Raw genomic sequence first — 16,635 nt, 5'->3', positions numbered from 1 at the left:
TTTCTTCCTCCTTTCTTGTTCCCTCTCCCATCCACACACTTTTTTGGGGGATGTTTAACATCTGGAGGCATGTCCCATAATAAGTCCTCACTGCTGCCTCTTTTCGGTTAAAGAGTTGGGCAACCCTTGATTGCCAAATCCCTGAGTATTAATTTAGATCCTAGATAGAGGTAAATTTTTACACTTCCAGTGTTAAATTACCACTCAGGAGCTGACTGTGTACCGACAGTCGCTTAAAGGTCATTATCCTCATGCATGCAGTCAGCCACTCAGTCATGCAATCACACACACTGACAGACCCACACACGTTTGTATTACTATACTTTTGAGGACATCAGCATTTCAGGATATGCCAATGGCAATTATATGAATGCCATTTCTACAATTGTTTTGCCATTTTCAACCCCAAATCTGAAGCCAAAAATAGCCGATATATAAGCGCACATATGGGGTGATCACACACACACACACACACACAGGACCAGATGCAAAACAGATGTGCCCCAGATGGAGATAAGGGAAAAAAAACACACCAGCTGATGCAAACCACATTTACACCCCCCCCGCCACACACACACACACACACACACACACACACACACCTGATTCTGACAGCAAAATTTGATTTAGTTTTAGTATAGTCTAGTCATCTTAAATGTTTTAGTTTAAGTCTAGTTTCAGTTGACTAAATATCAGAAGATTTGAGTCAAATAAGTCTATAGTTGATTTATTTGGCAGGCCTTGATGGCATCATCAATACTGAATATACATGTAGGCTACATAATCTTAGATTTTCTTTTTCAGCAGTTTTTCCTTTCTCCCCCTTTTCCCCTGACAAATACCGGTACGTATAATGGAACCAAAAAAATACTTTCCCCCTCCCACTTCTTTACGATCTGCAAAACTGGGATCTGACAATAACATCTCTTCTGATTCTGAACCACTGCCTTGCAGTGTCATGTGAGGTTTCATTTTTGACATTGAGCAATCCTCAAAGTCAGTGCCAGAGGCCACTCAGGAAGACCAAAACAAGCCCCCCCACCCCACCCCTCTCTCTCTCTCTCTCTCTCTCAGACACATATGTTGGGACGAAAAACAAAGGATCGATTTACACCAGCCGGACCCCGCCCTGCAGGCCCCCCCCCTCTCTCTGCCCACCCTCCAGAACACACTTGTGTAAAAACAGTATTTCAAAGACCATAATGTCATAATCACGTCAGTAGCTCGGGGTGGGTGCACTTTGAAAAGGAACAGGCTTTGAATTGATGGAGAAATGCACGTGGATTGCCTGCGCACACGCACGTGCGCACGCACACACACGTGCACACGTCACACACATACACACACACACACACACACACACACACACACACACAAACACAATGACTTCGGGTGTGACAGTACTCTACAGTGACAGTACAGTAAAGTAGACTAGAGGCCGGGACCCCCTGTGGCTGGACCCCCACACGGGGGGCGGCTCGGCTCGCCGGAACCGGGCCGGCACCCTGGGCACGTTCCTGTGGGTCTGGAAGTTCCGGGGACCCCCTGGGGACCCCCACACAGAGTTGCACCACTCACATGCTAAACCTAAATGTATCACCCTAAGCTAAATCTTCTCTCAACTAGAGGCCTAACTCCCCAAACCACATAAAACAACCAGGAACATAGTCCTCACAGGCAGTATCTATTCATCAAACTCTACTGTGTGTGGATATTTGGCCCTCACAAGTATAGTAATACAATGCACACACACGCACACACGCACAAAGGCCCTGTCACTGAGAGAAAGCTAATTTGAGACCCCCGATCCTGTACGCTGCTGCACTGCCCCCCCCCGCACTAAACGACATGAACCCCCATGAACAACCCCCCCCCCCCAAAGAAAAACAAACAGTGAGGCAGTACCTCGCTGGGTACATTTCAACTTAAACCCGTTCACCCCAGACAATATCCAGCTGCACCATGCGAGCTCCGTCCTGCCCCCCCCCCCCCCGCCCACTACACCGCAACGCCGAGCAGGCATCCCCCTCCAAACTGCATACCTCCCCCTCCTCCCAGCCCACAGTCATATTACACCTCAACATCAGCAGCAACACACAGCTCCCACGTATAGCGTTGCTGTCGGACAGAAACCTCAAACTTATGTGCATTTTCATTTCATTTCTTTCATTTCATTCGTAAATTAACACCCTACTCGATCACTCTACGGTGTCAAACGTAGCAGATCCACAAGCTGGAAATGCGGTGGGAAGTTTCGAGCTTGTGAATTTACTCGATACTTTTGAATTTTTATATTTTCTTTCGTTCTTCCCAAGTTCCTGCACACCCCCACCTGTGGCCATCACAGCTGGGTGAGCAGTCCAATGATCCAAGCACCGCCCATTTAGTGTGTGTGTGCATGTGTATGTGTGTGCATGCATGCGTGCATGCGTGCGTGCGTACGTGCATGTGGCCTTCATTTTTGGGTTCACTGATCTTTATTACTCCATGTAAACCACACCCCCCTGCCCCTCATCTACTCTGACCCCAATCACACACACGCACGCACTCACGCACAGACACACACACACGAGCAAAACTGACCTCCCCAAATTCTATACGACAAACCAACACAGCAAGGGAGAATGCAAACAGTGGGCTGGGACCAGGCCATCTCTACTTCGTGTATAATCAACATCTGACTCCACATTTGCACACGCTGACCTCTATGGCGCTGACAATAGCCGATCTACAACATGGCAACGTGTCACTGGGGTACAGACATGACACAACTAAATCAATATAGAGTATAGGCTGTCATATTTGTTTCCTTTCATTTTGTACTATAGGGCAGCTGTAGTTGATTTGTGTTTGGTGTGAGCTAATAGCATAATTAGAGTTCAATTTCCCGAGAGGGGGATCTCTTTCTCGCTCAGAATTGCCACATATCTTTTCGTCCGTCTCGCTTTTTTTTTGGTTTTCCGCCTGGTGCCTCTATGCCTGTCCTCTCCTCTTCTAATTGGCTCTGGTGTGTCAGTCATTTATGGTCTGCATAAACAGCCTACAGTCTTCCACAAGCAGTGGGGGGAAGTAACCAAGTTCATTTACTCAATACTGTACTATGTAACTTTTTTGTATTACACCGTATATTACTAATGTTATTTTGTCCATGTATTAACAACATACAATGTACATTATATGGTTACTGTATGTATGGCTGTATTTCTGGTTTGACACGACTGGTGGTTGATGACGTGGTAACGCCTGAAGATCCAAATTAAATTTCTCCCCTGAGCAAGCCATTAGCTCAGTGGTTACAAATTCAGCATCTGCGGAGGAGACCCAGTTTCTCTACTTTCTCCTTAAAATCTGTGTTTATCTTGCCGTCATCATATTATGAAAAACAACAGTGCGTGACAATTCATTGATGACATGTCATTTCTTAAACATCTCTCTCTTTACCATTTTCATTATGCAACAGGGCTAGAGCCGCCCTTGTGTATCGGTTAGAGCACGGCTTCCCAAGGGTCCCATTTGTGGGTCGCATTTCACATAGGGTCCCTTTTATCCTATACATTTTGTTTTTGTTTAAAAAGTCGTGAAATTAGTCGATCTACAAGCTTGTAGTTGTGCTATTTTCACTAGTTTGGAAAATAGATGTCATTCAAATGCCAGCACAAAACCACATTGATATACAGTAAATGTGCCTACAGTTACGAGGTGTATTTGTAATGTGGAAGTGCCAGCTAGGAATGAACCATTCCACAACTGATCGTGTGGTAATTCTTGTATAACAGGTTCCACATCATTAGTAGTGTAATACGCAGTCAGAATGGTATGTTATTACAAAGTGTAACAAAATGGCCATGTTTGGATAGAACGTATCTACCTTCGTAGAGACACGCAGCTCTTTGTTGGGTGAAAGGGCGTATTCACAGGCCATGGGTGGTAGAATAGAGACAATGGACTTAATGACCACAACGCGTAATGACGGCATGCTTATTAACGCGAACTGTTGGGATTAAGGTTTGGGTGTGCCAGAATAAATGTGCGCGCGCGCACACACACACACACACACACACACACACACACACACACACACACACACACACACACACACACACACACACACACACACACACACACACACACACACACACACACACACACACACACACACACACACACACACACACACACACACACACACACACACAGGATTAGGATCTTGAACAATAAGGACGGGCTGGTGATTGTAAACACTGGCGAGGCGTTATTGCTTGTTGATGACCCTTCAAACTTCACAATGTGTACAGACCTCTTGACACACAGATTAGCAGGGGATTAAGGACGCGGGGGCAACATTTTCATTCAGAGAATCACAAAAACACAGCATTGAAATAATCATGCAACGACAGGTCATTCCAATGAACCAAAACCATTACAGCAACCACCAGCACAAGCAATATAATACGTTCCGTTGCAAAATGAGGCAGCTCTCATTTGAATAAAACTAATTCATAACTAGCTTTGCCCATTCAAAAAAAGTCTGATTCTACTTATAGAGTTCGAAAATGTTTGCATGCTCAAAATAGGAATGCCGGGTTGAAAGTGCTTAACTTATGTTCCATGTGAAAATAGTGCCCTCTTAACAGACACATTCCACAGTGCTGATGTCAGTGCGAGAACTTCTGGGAACTCAGATTAGTAGTAGTAGTAGTAGTAGTAGTAGTAGTAGCGTAATCCCTAGCTGGCTGTCATTGTCAGACTCGTGCACAAACACTACACAGTCGCCTCGTCTCTGTGGTTTGACCATTGACTATAAGCTACAGTATAGGGCCGGCTGGGTGATAGCTGATAGGACTTCAAATTAATAGAGATTATATTAAACGTTTGCCTCGATTACAATTAATGTACGATTATAGGCTACCTATATATAAAAAAGTGAAAATAGCTGTGTTGCAACATTTTTTTTTAGACATCATTGTACATTCAAGTATGACACAGGTTTAAGAGGTTAAGTTGCTTATTAATTGTGAATATATATATATTTTTTTTACACACACACACACACACACACACACACACACACTTATAACCTTCGGCTCAAATGGCCTTGTGCATGCACGTTGGACGTGCAGACAAAGGACACGTGATGTACACAGTCGCTGATTCCATGTATATAAACAGCAGTTAACGCCAGTGTGTTTACCTGGAATTCACCTCCACAGGGGCACTGGCTCTGCAAACGAAACGGGGCCTCTCAGGTCAGGTGACCATGATGTCACGTGTCAGTCATCCATCAGTAAGCCGGGAGCAAACCTGTAACCAAGTAGATTTATGTCATAACGATCCAAAGACTGAGAACACCTGTCGCAACAGACTTAATGCCGATGAGCAGTCACAATACCACAGAAATGTACAAATATACATCAATGCACCAGTGTTGGTGTTTTTCGTTATGCAGCCTACTCGTTTGACAAGCCAAATTGTCTCATCATGATTGAAGTTGCAATCCGGAACTTATTGTAATGAACAACAGGTTACAGTACATAAAACAAACAATATCACATATAGAATATGTATCAATATCAACACACCTACTGGTTGACAAGTAGCCTTGCCTGGAACTCATAAGAGTAATGGGAGTTCCATCTTGAATCAGCGGTAGACAATTCTAATCTTGCGCGTTGCGTTACCCCTTAAGTTAAAATTGTGAAAATAGCCGATCTACATCGACATGTTTTGAGCTTGTAGATTGGCTATTTGAAATATATATATATATATAAAAAATAGTAACACTTTGGTCTCTCGCACAGAAGACGACCACGGTTTGAATCCCGGGTACACACAGTACAATTTGCAACATTAGACACCGTCCAGAAGCAATCCACATACAGTGATTTTTCATCAGGGTCCACCTTATCATTATCAATGCAGCTTGATGAGCTTGTTTGTTTTAATGCCATATGAATGTATAGCAAGTTACCACTGAGATACTGTAATAGAGCGGTTGACCAGCAGTAGTTGTCCCATGACCACACAATCACACCAATGTCTCACTAGATGTCCCACCACTCCACCAGACCACACGATCACACCAATGTCTCACTAGTTGTTCCACCACTCCACCAGACCACACCAATGTCTCACTAGATGTCCCACCACTCCACCAGGCCACACGATCACACCAATGTCTCACTAGTTGTTCCACCACTCCACCAGACCACACGATCACACTAATGTCTCACTAGATGTCCCACCACTCCACCAGACCACACGATCACACCAATGTCTCAATAGTTGTCCCACCAGACCACACGATCACAACAATGTCTCAATAGTTGTCCCACCACTCCACACGATCACACCAATGTCTCACTAGAAGAGCAGGGAGCTCAAATACAACCACCAAAGTTGCATTAACCCAGGCCGATTCTACACATGAATCAGTACTGAATCAGTAGTTCTCAAACTTTTTCATGTTCAGGACCCCCAAAATGAGATATATATATATACATACATATATACAGTATATACATATATATACACACACACACACACACACACGCTTGCACTAAGTGACATGCTCTGAGCTTGCATATCTGCTATTTTTGAAAACAACTGTTCTAAATCCTAAGAGTTTTCTGAAAAAGTATGATGCTGTGTATATATATAGATATACCTGCATAGCTCAAATATTAAGTGACACAGATGCTTTCTCGACTTAAATGGGTTGACATACTATACCATACAGATTGGTCAAAATCATATTTTATTCACTTTAAAAGGTTATAGGTCAAAGAAGTTAATATAAGGTTGAGACATCATATAGGCCTGCTATATAATCTTCAGTAGCGTTACGTAAGAAAGGTTATATGGAACGACACCTGCAGTGACCCATGATGGACGGTCAGCCTCGCCTCTGGATGTTCTGTACATGCATTAGCCCACCAAAAACTTTGAGCGAGAGAGAGTTTAACTTCAACCTATAGCTTATCGGCTCTCTCTCTCGCTTCAATCGTTGCAGCGAGCTATAGGCCCCTCCACCCCCACCGCAACGTATACGGATAGTTGGAGGGGTGCCAAGAACGTGACGTGATGCATGCATCGGAATGTAGGTCACATCGGGGGACTTCACCCACTTCTGCCTGAACTCAAAAGGGGCACAGTTTGAGTTGAGCAAAGATTCCTTCTTCCTCTCCGCACAGGCTGGGGGGCCCCCCATTGCACTGCAATCAGTGGTGGGAGAAGTATACGTACTCACATTTTGTACTCAAAAGTATACACCGGTACACTGATACCACCACGTAGAATAAAGACTGTTACAAATAAAAGTTTGGTATTCAAAATTGACTTGAGTAAAAGTACAAAGGTATTCACATTAAAATGTACTTAAGTACTGAAAGTAAAAGTACTCACTTAATTTCACAAGTCTAGAAAATAGCAGATCTACAAGCCCACCACACGTTGCATTGTGAGCTTGTAGATCGGCTATTTTCAAATAGCCTAAGTATGCATAGGCTGAAGTGGTTAATTACATGCTATGTAATAAACTATAACATTGTCAAATAATGAATGGAGTCGAAAAAAAATACTATATTTGCCTCCGAGGTGTAGTGGAGTAGAAAGTAGAAGCCTGAGGTGCCAGTCAAAGATTGAAAATTGGAAACACACCAGTAAAGTTTTTTTTTTTAAATACTCAAATGTGTACTTAAGTACAGTAGAGTAAATGTACTTACTTTACTATACCACTGAGCAAGATTCCTTCTTCCTCTCCACTCAGGCTGGAGGGCCCCTACACTGTAATAAAAGAAAGTGTCAATTTAACTCAGTGTATGAATGGGAGTGGGACCAGGCGGGTCCATTTTTACAAAGGGGGTTTAGCATTCCGTTTGGTTACGTTTTGAGTTAAAAGGACACTCTGGATTTTTACTGTGTGCGGAAAAATCCCAGGAACCATTGTCGCATGCAATGTTAGGCCTACTGAGAAATGAGAACTGAGTACTGAGAAGAGCATTCCTTATGACTAATGGCTGCATTTCAACACTATTCCCAGAAATTCAGTGTTCTTCCTTCACAACACAACTTTTATCTGTCAGATTGCCAAATATGTCAAAGTCTCTATAGCATCTGAGTGCATCTTAAAATTGTCATCATTATGAACTACTTACAGGGTTAAGTTTAATGGAAATAAAAATTAATTAAAAAAAATGAAATATGACATATGGTCTCTTTTGGAGTGCATATTCAATGTTGATTATTTACCAGGGCTCTAAAATAAATGTACACCTTAACAGGTCTGTAACCATTTAATTACATGTGAGTTAAATTAACATTGGCACCGCGATTTTACAGTACAGATAATAGGATTCCAAGAATTAAAATGCATAATAAAATGCTGTGCACCAGTCCAGCCACCAGGACAGGGATCCTTAAATGGAGAAAGGGGTAGAAGACTTCACTCACGTCTCTAGTAGAGGTTGTTGTTTTACCGCCCTGGCTCGATTCCAAGAACATTGGGATTGTTTTGATGGAAACCACGTGATGTAGGACCCCCCCCTCCCCCTCCTCCTACCCCCTTCAGGTCCATAACAAACACGCTGTGTGTAAGACAAGTCACATAAGAAGAAGGGGGACGGCTTTAGGTGGGTAGTGTCTCTACAAGTCTACAACCTACTGACTGGGCTTTACTACGTCTTCAACGTGTGATATTGTTTTTCCAGACTGTCACAGAGTACGGATCGTCTCTTTGGGAGCTCAAACTGCAGCTAGAGTGCTTGTTTTTTCCGCAGAAAGCAGCAGAAGAAAAGCAAAAGTAGCCGAAAGAAAATTGAACAACCGTTTCCTCAGGACTGTACTACATTTGGTGTTTCCGACGCTAATGGTAAGAGACGTTTTAAAACATTATTATTCTATTTAAATGCTATTCGTTGTAATTGTGCCTGTAATAGGCTCGATAATAACGACATGAAAAGTCCATGCATCAACCGATTAGCCTGGATTTTTGGGGAGGTTAAAAGGGCATATATTTTTTAATCAGAAACCAAGATTATTTATCCGTCTTTTGGTAGTAAATTCCTCATCTGGTTTTTGACAAGATGGGTCGCATGACTCGCATCTCATTGACCCAGATATTAGTCAATGCAGTGAACGGTAAAACGGTCACATTTGGAGTCGGAGTCTGTCGGACCACTTATGTGTTGGAGATATACAATGTGTTTTATATGCAGTTTTTGGCGTTGTTCCATACTTTACGACAGTACAAAAAAACAGGGAGATATTGCATTTTTTGTTAAAACTAAAGTAAAACATGTGGAGTTGTTTTTCTCCCCCGAGTAGTGTCGTATCGGGGGACACCGCTAGGGGGCGTAGATCTGCACAAAGCACCGACCGCGCCCACCTTTTCCACGTAAACAGCTTTCACTAGAACAGCATGGTTCTCAACATTAGGTTCGGGGTCGACCAGGGGTCCAAATTACCCTTTATATGGGTCAAATCCTCACCAACTTGTAACTCCGACTCCGAGTGTGTGAAATTCTGTGAATTACACGGAGTTACAATTGGAAATTTAAATTGAACACAAACGAAAGGCAGGAACAGTCTCCAATGTCGCCCTTTTAAATATTGCTCTTGTTCAAAAGGAGATAGGCCGTTTTGGTTTTGGTGTTCAGGCACACAACACAACTTATACATGGTGATGATGAATAAAAAGCCCATTTAGGCTATTGCTCACATTGCCCTCTGCTTGTTGCAGGAAAGTGTGAGCTTTTATTAAATCCGGTTAGTTAAGTGATGGAATAATGACTGCTATCCACAGTCCGTTGACCGTTACTAGTGACTCACTGTCTGCTCTGCATGGCAGTGGGCATTCTGGGCACACCTTCCTTTTACTGGAGCAGATTCATGATGCCAGCCTGAAGCTGTTGGCAGTGGTGGAGAAAAGTACTCGCATGTTTTACTTGATTAAAAGTGTCAATACCGCAATGCAGAAGTACTCTGTTACGAGTAAAAGTACAGGACTCTAAATGTACTTGTGAGTGAATGTATACAAAGATTTATTGGCATCAAAATATAAGTACCTAAAATAGAAAGTAGTACTAATTTCTTCCCCAAATGTATACAATCTGTTTTCAAATGTTAATCTGTATAATAAAACATCTTTAGAAAATGTGACACATTGTGAGCTTGTAGATAAGCTATTTTCAAATGGCTGAACATTTATTTTAACTTAAGGGTTGAAGTAGTTAATGTATGTTGTAGTAATAATCAAGTAACTAAAGTTTCCAAAAAGTACAATATTTGCCTCTGAGATGTAGCGAATTATATCAAACAAAAGTACTTGAGTTAGTTACTTTACAGCACTGGCCATTGGTCAGGCGGGTGAAACGGCAGTGCAAGGAGGCAAAATGGGAAGGGGAAAACATTATGCAATGTAGACGCTGCTGTGAGGGTTCACACTAGCCTGGGTAAACCCACTCCCCCTGCTGGAGGGGTTTACCCAGGCTAGATTCACACAGCAGCCAGCAGGGCAAGAAAAGGGAAGGTTATCCAGTCAAACAATAAGGCCTACAGGGTGGCGGGGGACCTCTATCTAATATGACACTTTGCTAATTAGGCTACTTCATGATGCCAAGTAACAAGTAAATTACTGTTACTTTTGCAAATGGTTAACTTTATACAGCCGTTTTTACAAGTGTTTATAATCAACAAGTGGATGTGGGCATGCATGGGTTTACACTGGCCCAACATTCCATGCTATGGTCTCTTTCTACAGTTGACCTTTTGCATTTGACCTCTGGCTGCCAGACACCAGAGCAGGTGGAGGATGGGGTTCAATGGGTCAGTCAGTGCAGTGGTTCCCAACCACTTCCTTAGAGAGAGAACACACACACGCACACACGTGTGTCAGGTTGAATTTGAGTTAACTCAAAACAGACTACCGGTAATAAACCAGGGTGCACATTGCAGGGTGTATGGGGCAGGGTCTATGGGTGAATACCGACAGGGATTTATTTGGTGTCGTTCTATTCCGTTAGTCATTCCCTGTAGTAATTATTCAGTAGGTTAGGCGGGGAACACATGTGTATCTGATCACATAAAAACGCTTATGAACAGGAGGTCAAAATGCCGTGGGCCAAACGTGTCGGCAACTAATAGTAGAATTTGAGATAGTCATTGCGGGGAAAACTTTCCTGGTCCCTGCAAGATGAAGCTTTTTACACTTACGAAAAGATTCGGGTTGGGGTTAGGTTAGGCTTAAAAATGTAGAGGTTAGGTTTAAGGGTTTGGGTGTGTGTGTGTGTGTGTACAGTAAGTGTGGCGTTTAAGCACTCCATTTGCCTTTGTAATCCACACCCATAAAACTGAGATCACGCCTCATTGAAACTCTGCAGGCCGTAAACAACACTAACACTAAACTAGTGGCTCTTAAAGTCCCCTTAGGACCCCAGCGGTTCCTAAAGGGGGTTCCAGAACTTGAAAGATTTAGAAAAATCCCAAAGAATGGTGAAAGGGAGTGGAATAAGGGCCGATTCATACTCCTATTTTAGAGCCGAATAAAAGTCGGTTCGGCGCTGTAGAGCCTACAATTTGACGTCATTTGAGGTTCGGGGGGCGGGTACCGTCCTAAAGTCGGCTCTTCGGTGCTACTGAAAATTTCTGACGAGCCGAAATCATTTCGGCACTACAGCGCCGAAACAGCGGTAAAATAGGAGTATGAATCGGCCCTAAGTTTGTTAAAATCCTCTCCTATGGGCTCCCTGCTTGCACAAAATCTTTTCAGATGGGGGTCGGTTGTCGAATACTTCAATATGCAAGTCCTTGACATGACAATGTTTGAAAACCTGACAGTGCATTTAACTTTGTGTGTGTGCGTGTGTACTCACAGGGAAATGGTGATGGCTTCTTCATCAACATCAACAGCTTCGAGTGTCAGACCGTCTGACTTAGAGCTGGCCGAGCTGGGGGGCATCGAGGCCCTGAACCTGAAGGTGGGTCCGGTGCGGAGGAACCTGTTTGGCCCGGTGGACCACCGGCAGCTCCAGCAGGACTTCCAGAGGATGCTCAGCATAAACATGGAGGTAAGGCCTGTCATGATTATTATATACCGGTAATCACTCATTATTATTTGAGATTATCACAATCATTTCGTTTCCATCCATCTGTATGAATTAATCAGTTGAAAAATAGCGCATCCATTTGTTTGCAATCATTTTGTTCGACAATATTAATGGCCGACGGTCATTCCTTCCTGCGTCAGGTAGCCACCAAGCGCTGGAGCTTCGACTTCAAGGATGATCGGCCCACGCCGGGGTCCGCCATGCAATGGGAGGCGCTACGTTGCCAGGACATGCCAGCATTCTACCGCAGCTGCACGGTGAGACACAAGGCCGTGGTGGGTGTTGGCCTTGGCAGGAAGGGTGTCGTAAGGCGGTCGGTGTCACCCGCGTCGCCGGCGCCCTCCTCATCCGACGAGGGCTCCCCGGGGTCCAGCAGCAGCTCAGCCGGGTCGGGCGACGAATACCTGGAGTTGGCCACCAGGAGGTGCTACAGACTTCAGAGGCCGATCAAACGCAAGCAGGCCAACATCACAGGTCAGTCAGTTTTAATGGTTCAACAAATAGCTTGACGATTCGCCATTTTGTGCCATTCTTGAAAAATGTCGGAACCGTTTAGAAATTCTTCGCGCTAACACCTGCCCTCTTGTGGTCCTTTGCAGATTTCTTCAGGGTGAAGAAGCGGAGGCTCCTACATTATAAAGGCTCTTCTCGACAATAGAGAAGACCTGAGAACTGACCCACTCAGTGGCAACACAACTCCTCTGCAAAAGCCACCGAAGTCTCCTATCCTCTGTATGTAGCAAGTACTGACTGTCCAAAACCTCAATTAACGTCCACCAGGCTTGGATTCCGTTTCTGTATATATAGTTTATACACATTTTTCTAGCTTGTGTTGTTTTTAAAACTTGTTTTGTTCAATTATACTGTGAAATTATTTGAGTGCACTCTGTCAGAGAATGACGATGATTAGGCTCAAGGTCTAGAAAGGTTCATTCTCAGGTGCAGGCCTTGGCTGTAATTTCTTCTTATATGTGACCTTAGGCCTCAACCCCTATTTGCTGTAATAATGTAATTTTGACTATAAGGTTTATTTATTTACCTTTTCGCGATCCTAGGTCGTAAAAAAGTAACAATTTGCAACAAAACGAAAGCCAAAAAACAACAAATGCCTAAAACAAAGATAAGGTCATTCTTGAAACCTGTGCCATTGCCTTTAAATGATGCATTAGGTAAACAAAACAGCTAGACAAGGCAAGAGTACCCATTATGGGCGACAATCCACTCCAGACCGTTGCCACTTTGTCTTTCTTCCATCTTAAACCATTGACTTCTCTGTCCGAAATAATCATAACGATCATTTAGAAAGCACAAATTATACCTTGTGCCTAACCTGTATTTTATTATCGATCTTGCTTTGTATCATTTGCATAGTGGGTTGTAAAAACTAGGATTTTGCTGTTGTGGTTAACAGACCAGAGATTATCTTATGTATTTTTGTCAGCTTGATGGCTTTTAACAATGTAGCATCTTCTACTCTTCTCTTTGCAAATCTGTAGGGCTTTGAACACGCCTCTTTTCTCTATGAAGGGAATGTAGCATTGACAGTTAATGGAGTGGATATTATGTTGTTTTCACTGAGGTGAAATGTGTCATGTTTCTACCGCTGTGCAGTAGTATGGATGGGACTCATCATGTGTGTTGTACATATTTACATGTACAGTACGTATATCAGTGTGGTGCGTTTGCCTGTGTGTGTGTGTGTGTGTGTGTGTCACTTGTTTTAAATTACCCTTTATGGCAGCTGAGATGATTTGAACCAAAGAGGAATATTACTACGCCATTTAACCACTTAAGCCCTATATACTTTTGACGAACGACAATGGTAAAATGTATTTTCTTTATGTGCCCAAAATAGGGAGGCTATAGGGTTAAAGTGGTTAAACGCCAATACATCACCGACAAGTTCTTCTTGGACTGCTGCTTGAGTGAAAGGTGATGCGTCACAGAGCTCATAAAAACACCCTCGTCTTCAAATCCATCTAATGGTGAACACTCTCACTAAAATCGGTTCAACGCAGACCGGAGTGACTTTTGATATTAGTTTGTAGTGAGCCATTACCTACTCAAGCAGCAGAGGGAAACGTCAATTTCTTTAGAGTTATTTGGATAAATAGCCATAATCTACCTCATTCAAGTGATTTGTCAAAAATAAGTTGTTATTGGACAAATCACATGAATAAGTAAAAAGAAAAGAAAAATAGGATCTAAAATCAAACTGAAACCGAGCAATCTTTACCCGCAAGATTCCATTTGAGTTTGATTTGTACACTCAGAGTTACAAATAGATACATTAACAGAGGATTTCTTTTCAGTTCAGCCTAATAAACAGGATTATGGTGGGTAATTTTACTTGTCGGTGAATCTCGAGATTATGTGTAGACATTTTGAGGTTTTATGCTCCAGAAATGACACGTGTGTATTTGTTCCTGTGTGTGCGTCTGTCGTGTGTCTCTTCTCAGCGTGTTCAAAACAAAAACTTTAAAAGTATATTAACTTATTTTGTATTTCCATTTGTTCAGAGGGATATAATTACAAATGCCCTATTTTTGATATAACTAACTGATAATGTTTTTTTTTTTGTAATATATGTTTTGCACTACATTTTTGACAAGATAATTATGATACTCATGGTGTTTATCTACACATATTAGGCAGTGTTTGAGAAAACTTGCTTTCCCTGTCATTGGCTGGGGCACAGCCTGTATAGTAGTCTATGGGTTAACATAGATCATACATCTGGTGGTCAAAAACATGCAAGTTGTACATTTCCATAAAACATAACTTTATAGCTACTACAGTAGGTTGTCATTTCCACGCCATGCGCCCATCAGTGCCCCCCCATGCCCCCCAAAACAAATATTAGCTTTCCTAATTGACCTATCCAGGTTCAATTATAGCATTCCTATGGCCAATTATATGCTTGAATGCATAGTAATCTCAGTATACAGTTTGTGATACTTTTATAGTAATTCATATTGGCCCATGTATCTTTTTTTAGACATGCAATGATGACATGTAATTGTATGGGAACACTTCAACAGAATCAAATCCATTTTGATTGGGTTTTATCTGTATAAAAAAATACAATTTGTTGTGCACTGTTGACTTTGGTATCATTTGGTTGTGCAGTGTTCAAAATGTTAATAAATGGCATTGACAAAAACAGTTGTTTTGGTGTCAATATAATTTCCATGGCTGAATCGCAGTGTTGCTATGCTAAACTTCTGAGAACTCTGAAAATAGCATTAAGAGCACCACCTACTGGTCATAAAGTAACACTACATCTCATCTACAATAATGGCTTCTCATGTGACATGCACCTTTCAAAACATTACAAAGTTACAAAGTGCTGTACAGTGACAAAAGTTCTCAAAGTAGGGTCCTTGAGACCAATCACTTTAACACCATTTTCTGGGGGCCCTTGACATGAAAACCACCGCTTAATATAAAGAGACCCCTTTTCACATATGGACTGCAATTGGTAGTGCTGCTAGGCTAGAGTGTCAGGGCTTACTTTTATAATATTTCATGGTATATTTCTGGCAATGACATGCTAATATAATGTACACAATAACCATTCCACATAAGTGTGACACTGGTCTATTTGGCATTTAAACTACATGATGTGAGTGAAGTGGAGAAAACGTTATGGCATAAGCTAAGGTTCTCTCTTACAGGCTAAGCAACAATAGCCCTTACAGATTTGTCTGAACCCGTGATTCTCAACACAACTTTGATATTAGCTATTTTATAGCTCTGCCAGTTTGACTGTGTATACGTTTTTTAGATAGTATGTTTTTTTTAAAGATTTGTTTTTGGCTTTTGTGCCTTGATTGATAGTTACAGTGAAGACAGACAGGAAATAAGGAGAGAGAGAAGGGGAGAGACATGCAGCAAAGGTCGTCATGAATGGGACTCGAACACGCGACACGCTGTCAGGCAAGAGCCTATATGTGGCATGCGCCTGAACCACTAGGCCAGCGGGTGCCAGTATGTTTAGTTTTATACACAATATCTATCATGACCCGTTACCTCACATGTCACATCGCACATCGTGAGCTCATAAATCTGCTATTTTTTCCATTAATACAAATAAATCGTTTTACTGAACACATTTATTTTGGCCCCAAATCTTTTGGGGCATTATGTTTTATAATCAATTATATTGATTAGTTCGATTAACTGTTGCACCTGTAAGGCAGACAAAGTAAAAGTCAGGTGTGTGTGTGTTTTGTAGCACTAATGACTCAGAGTATCTGTTCTAGTTATTATTCTTATAGCTCCTTTCTCTAGGCCTGATAAAAACAATATAATAATCATAATAAACAATAATAATTTCAGACATTTTCTTTACATTATCTATGAGATTTCCATCAATTATTACACCCAAAAATGTCATACATTTATATAGAAAGATTCTATATCAATATAATTAATTTTAGGTTCATAATAGATTTTCCTTTTGCCAACTATCATAAACTTAGTTTTACTTAAATATATTTATCAAACCACATATTTAGAATAGTTAGTTAGT

The 16,635-nt window shown here is 42.0% G+C and overlaps 1 protein-coding gene across 1 annotated transcript; it reads left to right on the top strand.

The window, feature by feature from the left end:
- The first annotated feature begins 8,598 nt into the window (after positions 1-8,598).
- cdkn1d (cyclin-dependent kinase inhibitor 1D) lies at positions 8,599-13,318 on the top strand. The gene is made up of 4 exons (XM_080757363.1): positions 8,599-8,866; positions 11,870-12,062; positions 12,242-12,575; positions 12,701-13,318. The coding sequence occupies exons 2-4, from the start codon at positions 11,874-11,876 to the stop codon at positions 12,757-12,759; spliced, it is 582 nt and encodes a 193-aa protein (XP_080613489.1). The 5' UTR covers positions 8,599-8,866; positions 11,870-11,873; the 3' UTR covers positions 12,760-13,318.
- Positions 13,319-16,635: the final 3,317 nt, after the last annotated feature.

The sequence above is a fragment of the Protomyctophum bolini genome (assembly GCF_963924005.1).
Source record: "Protomyctophum bolini genome assembly, chromosome: 23".
Classification (NCBI taxonomy): Eukaryota; Metazoa; Chordata; class Actinopteri; order Myctophiformes; family Myctophidae; genus Protomyctophum; species Protomyctophum bolini.
The sequence above is the reverse complement of the archived record's forward strand: the minus strand, read 5'-3'. Positions and strand labels throughout refer to the sequence as shown.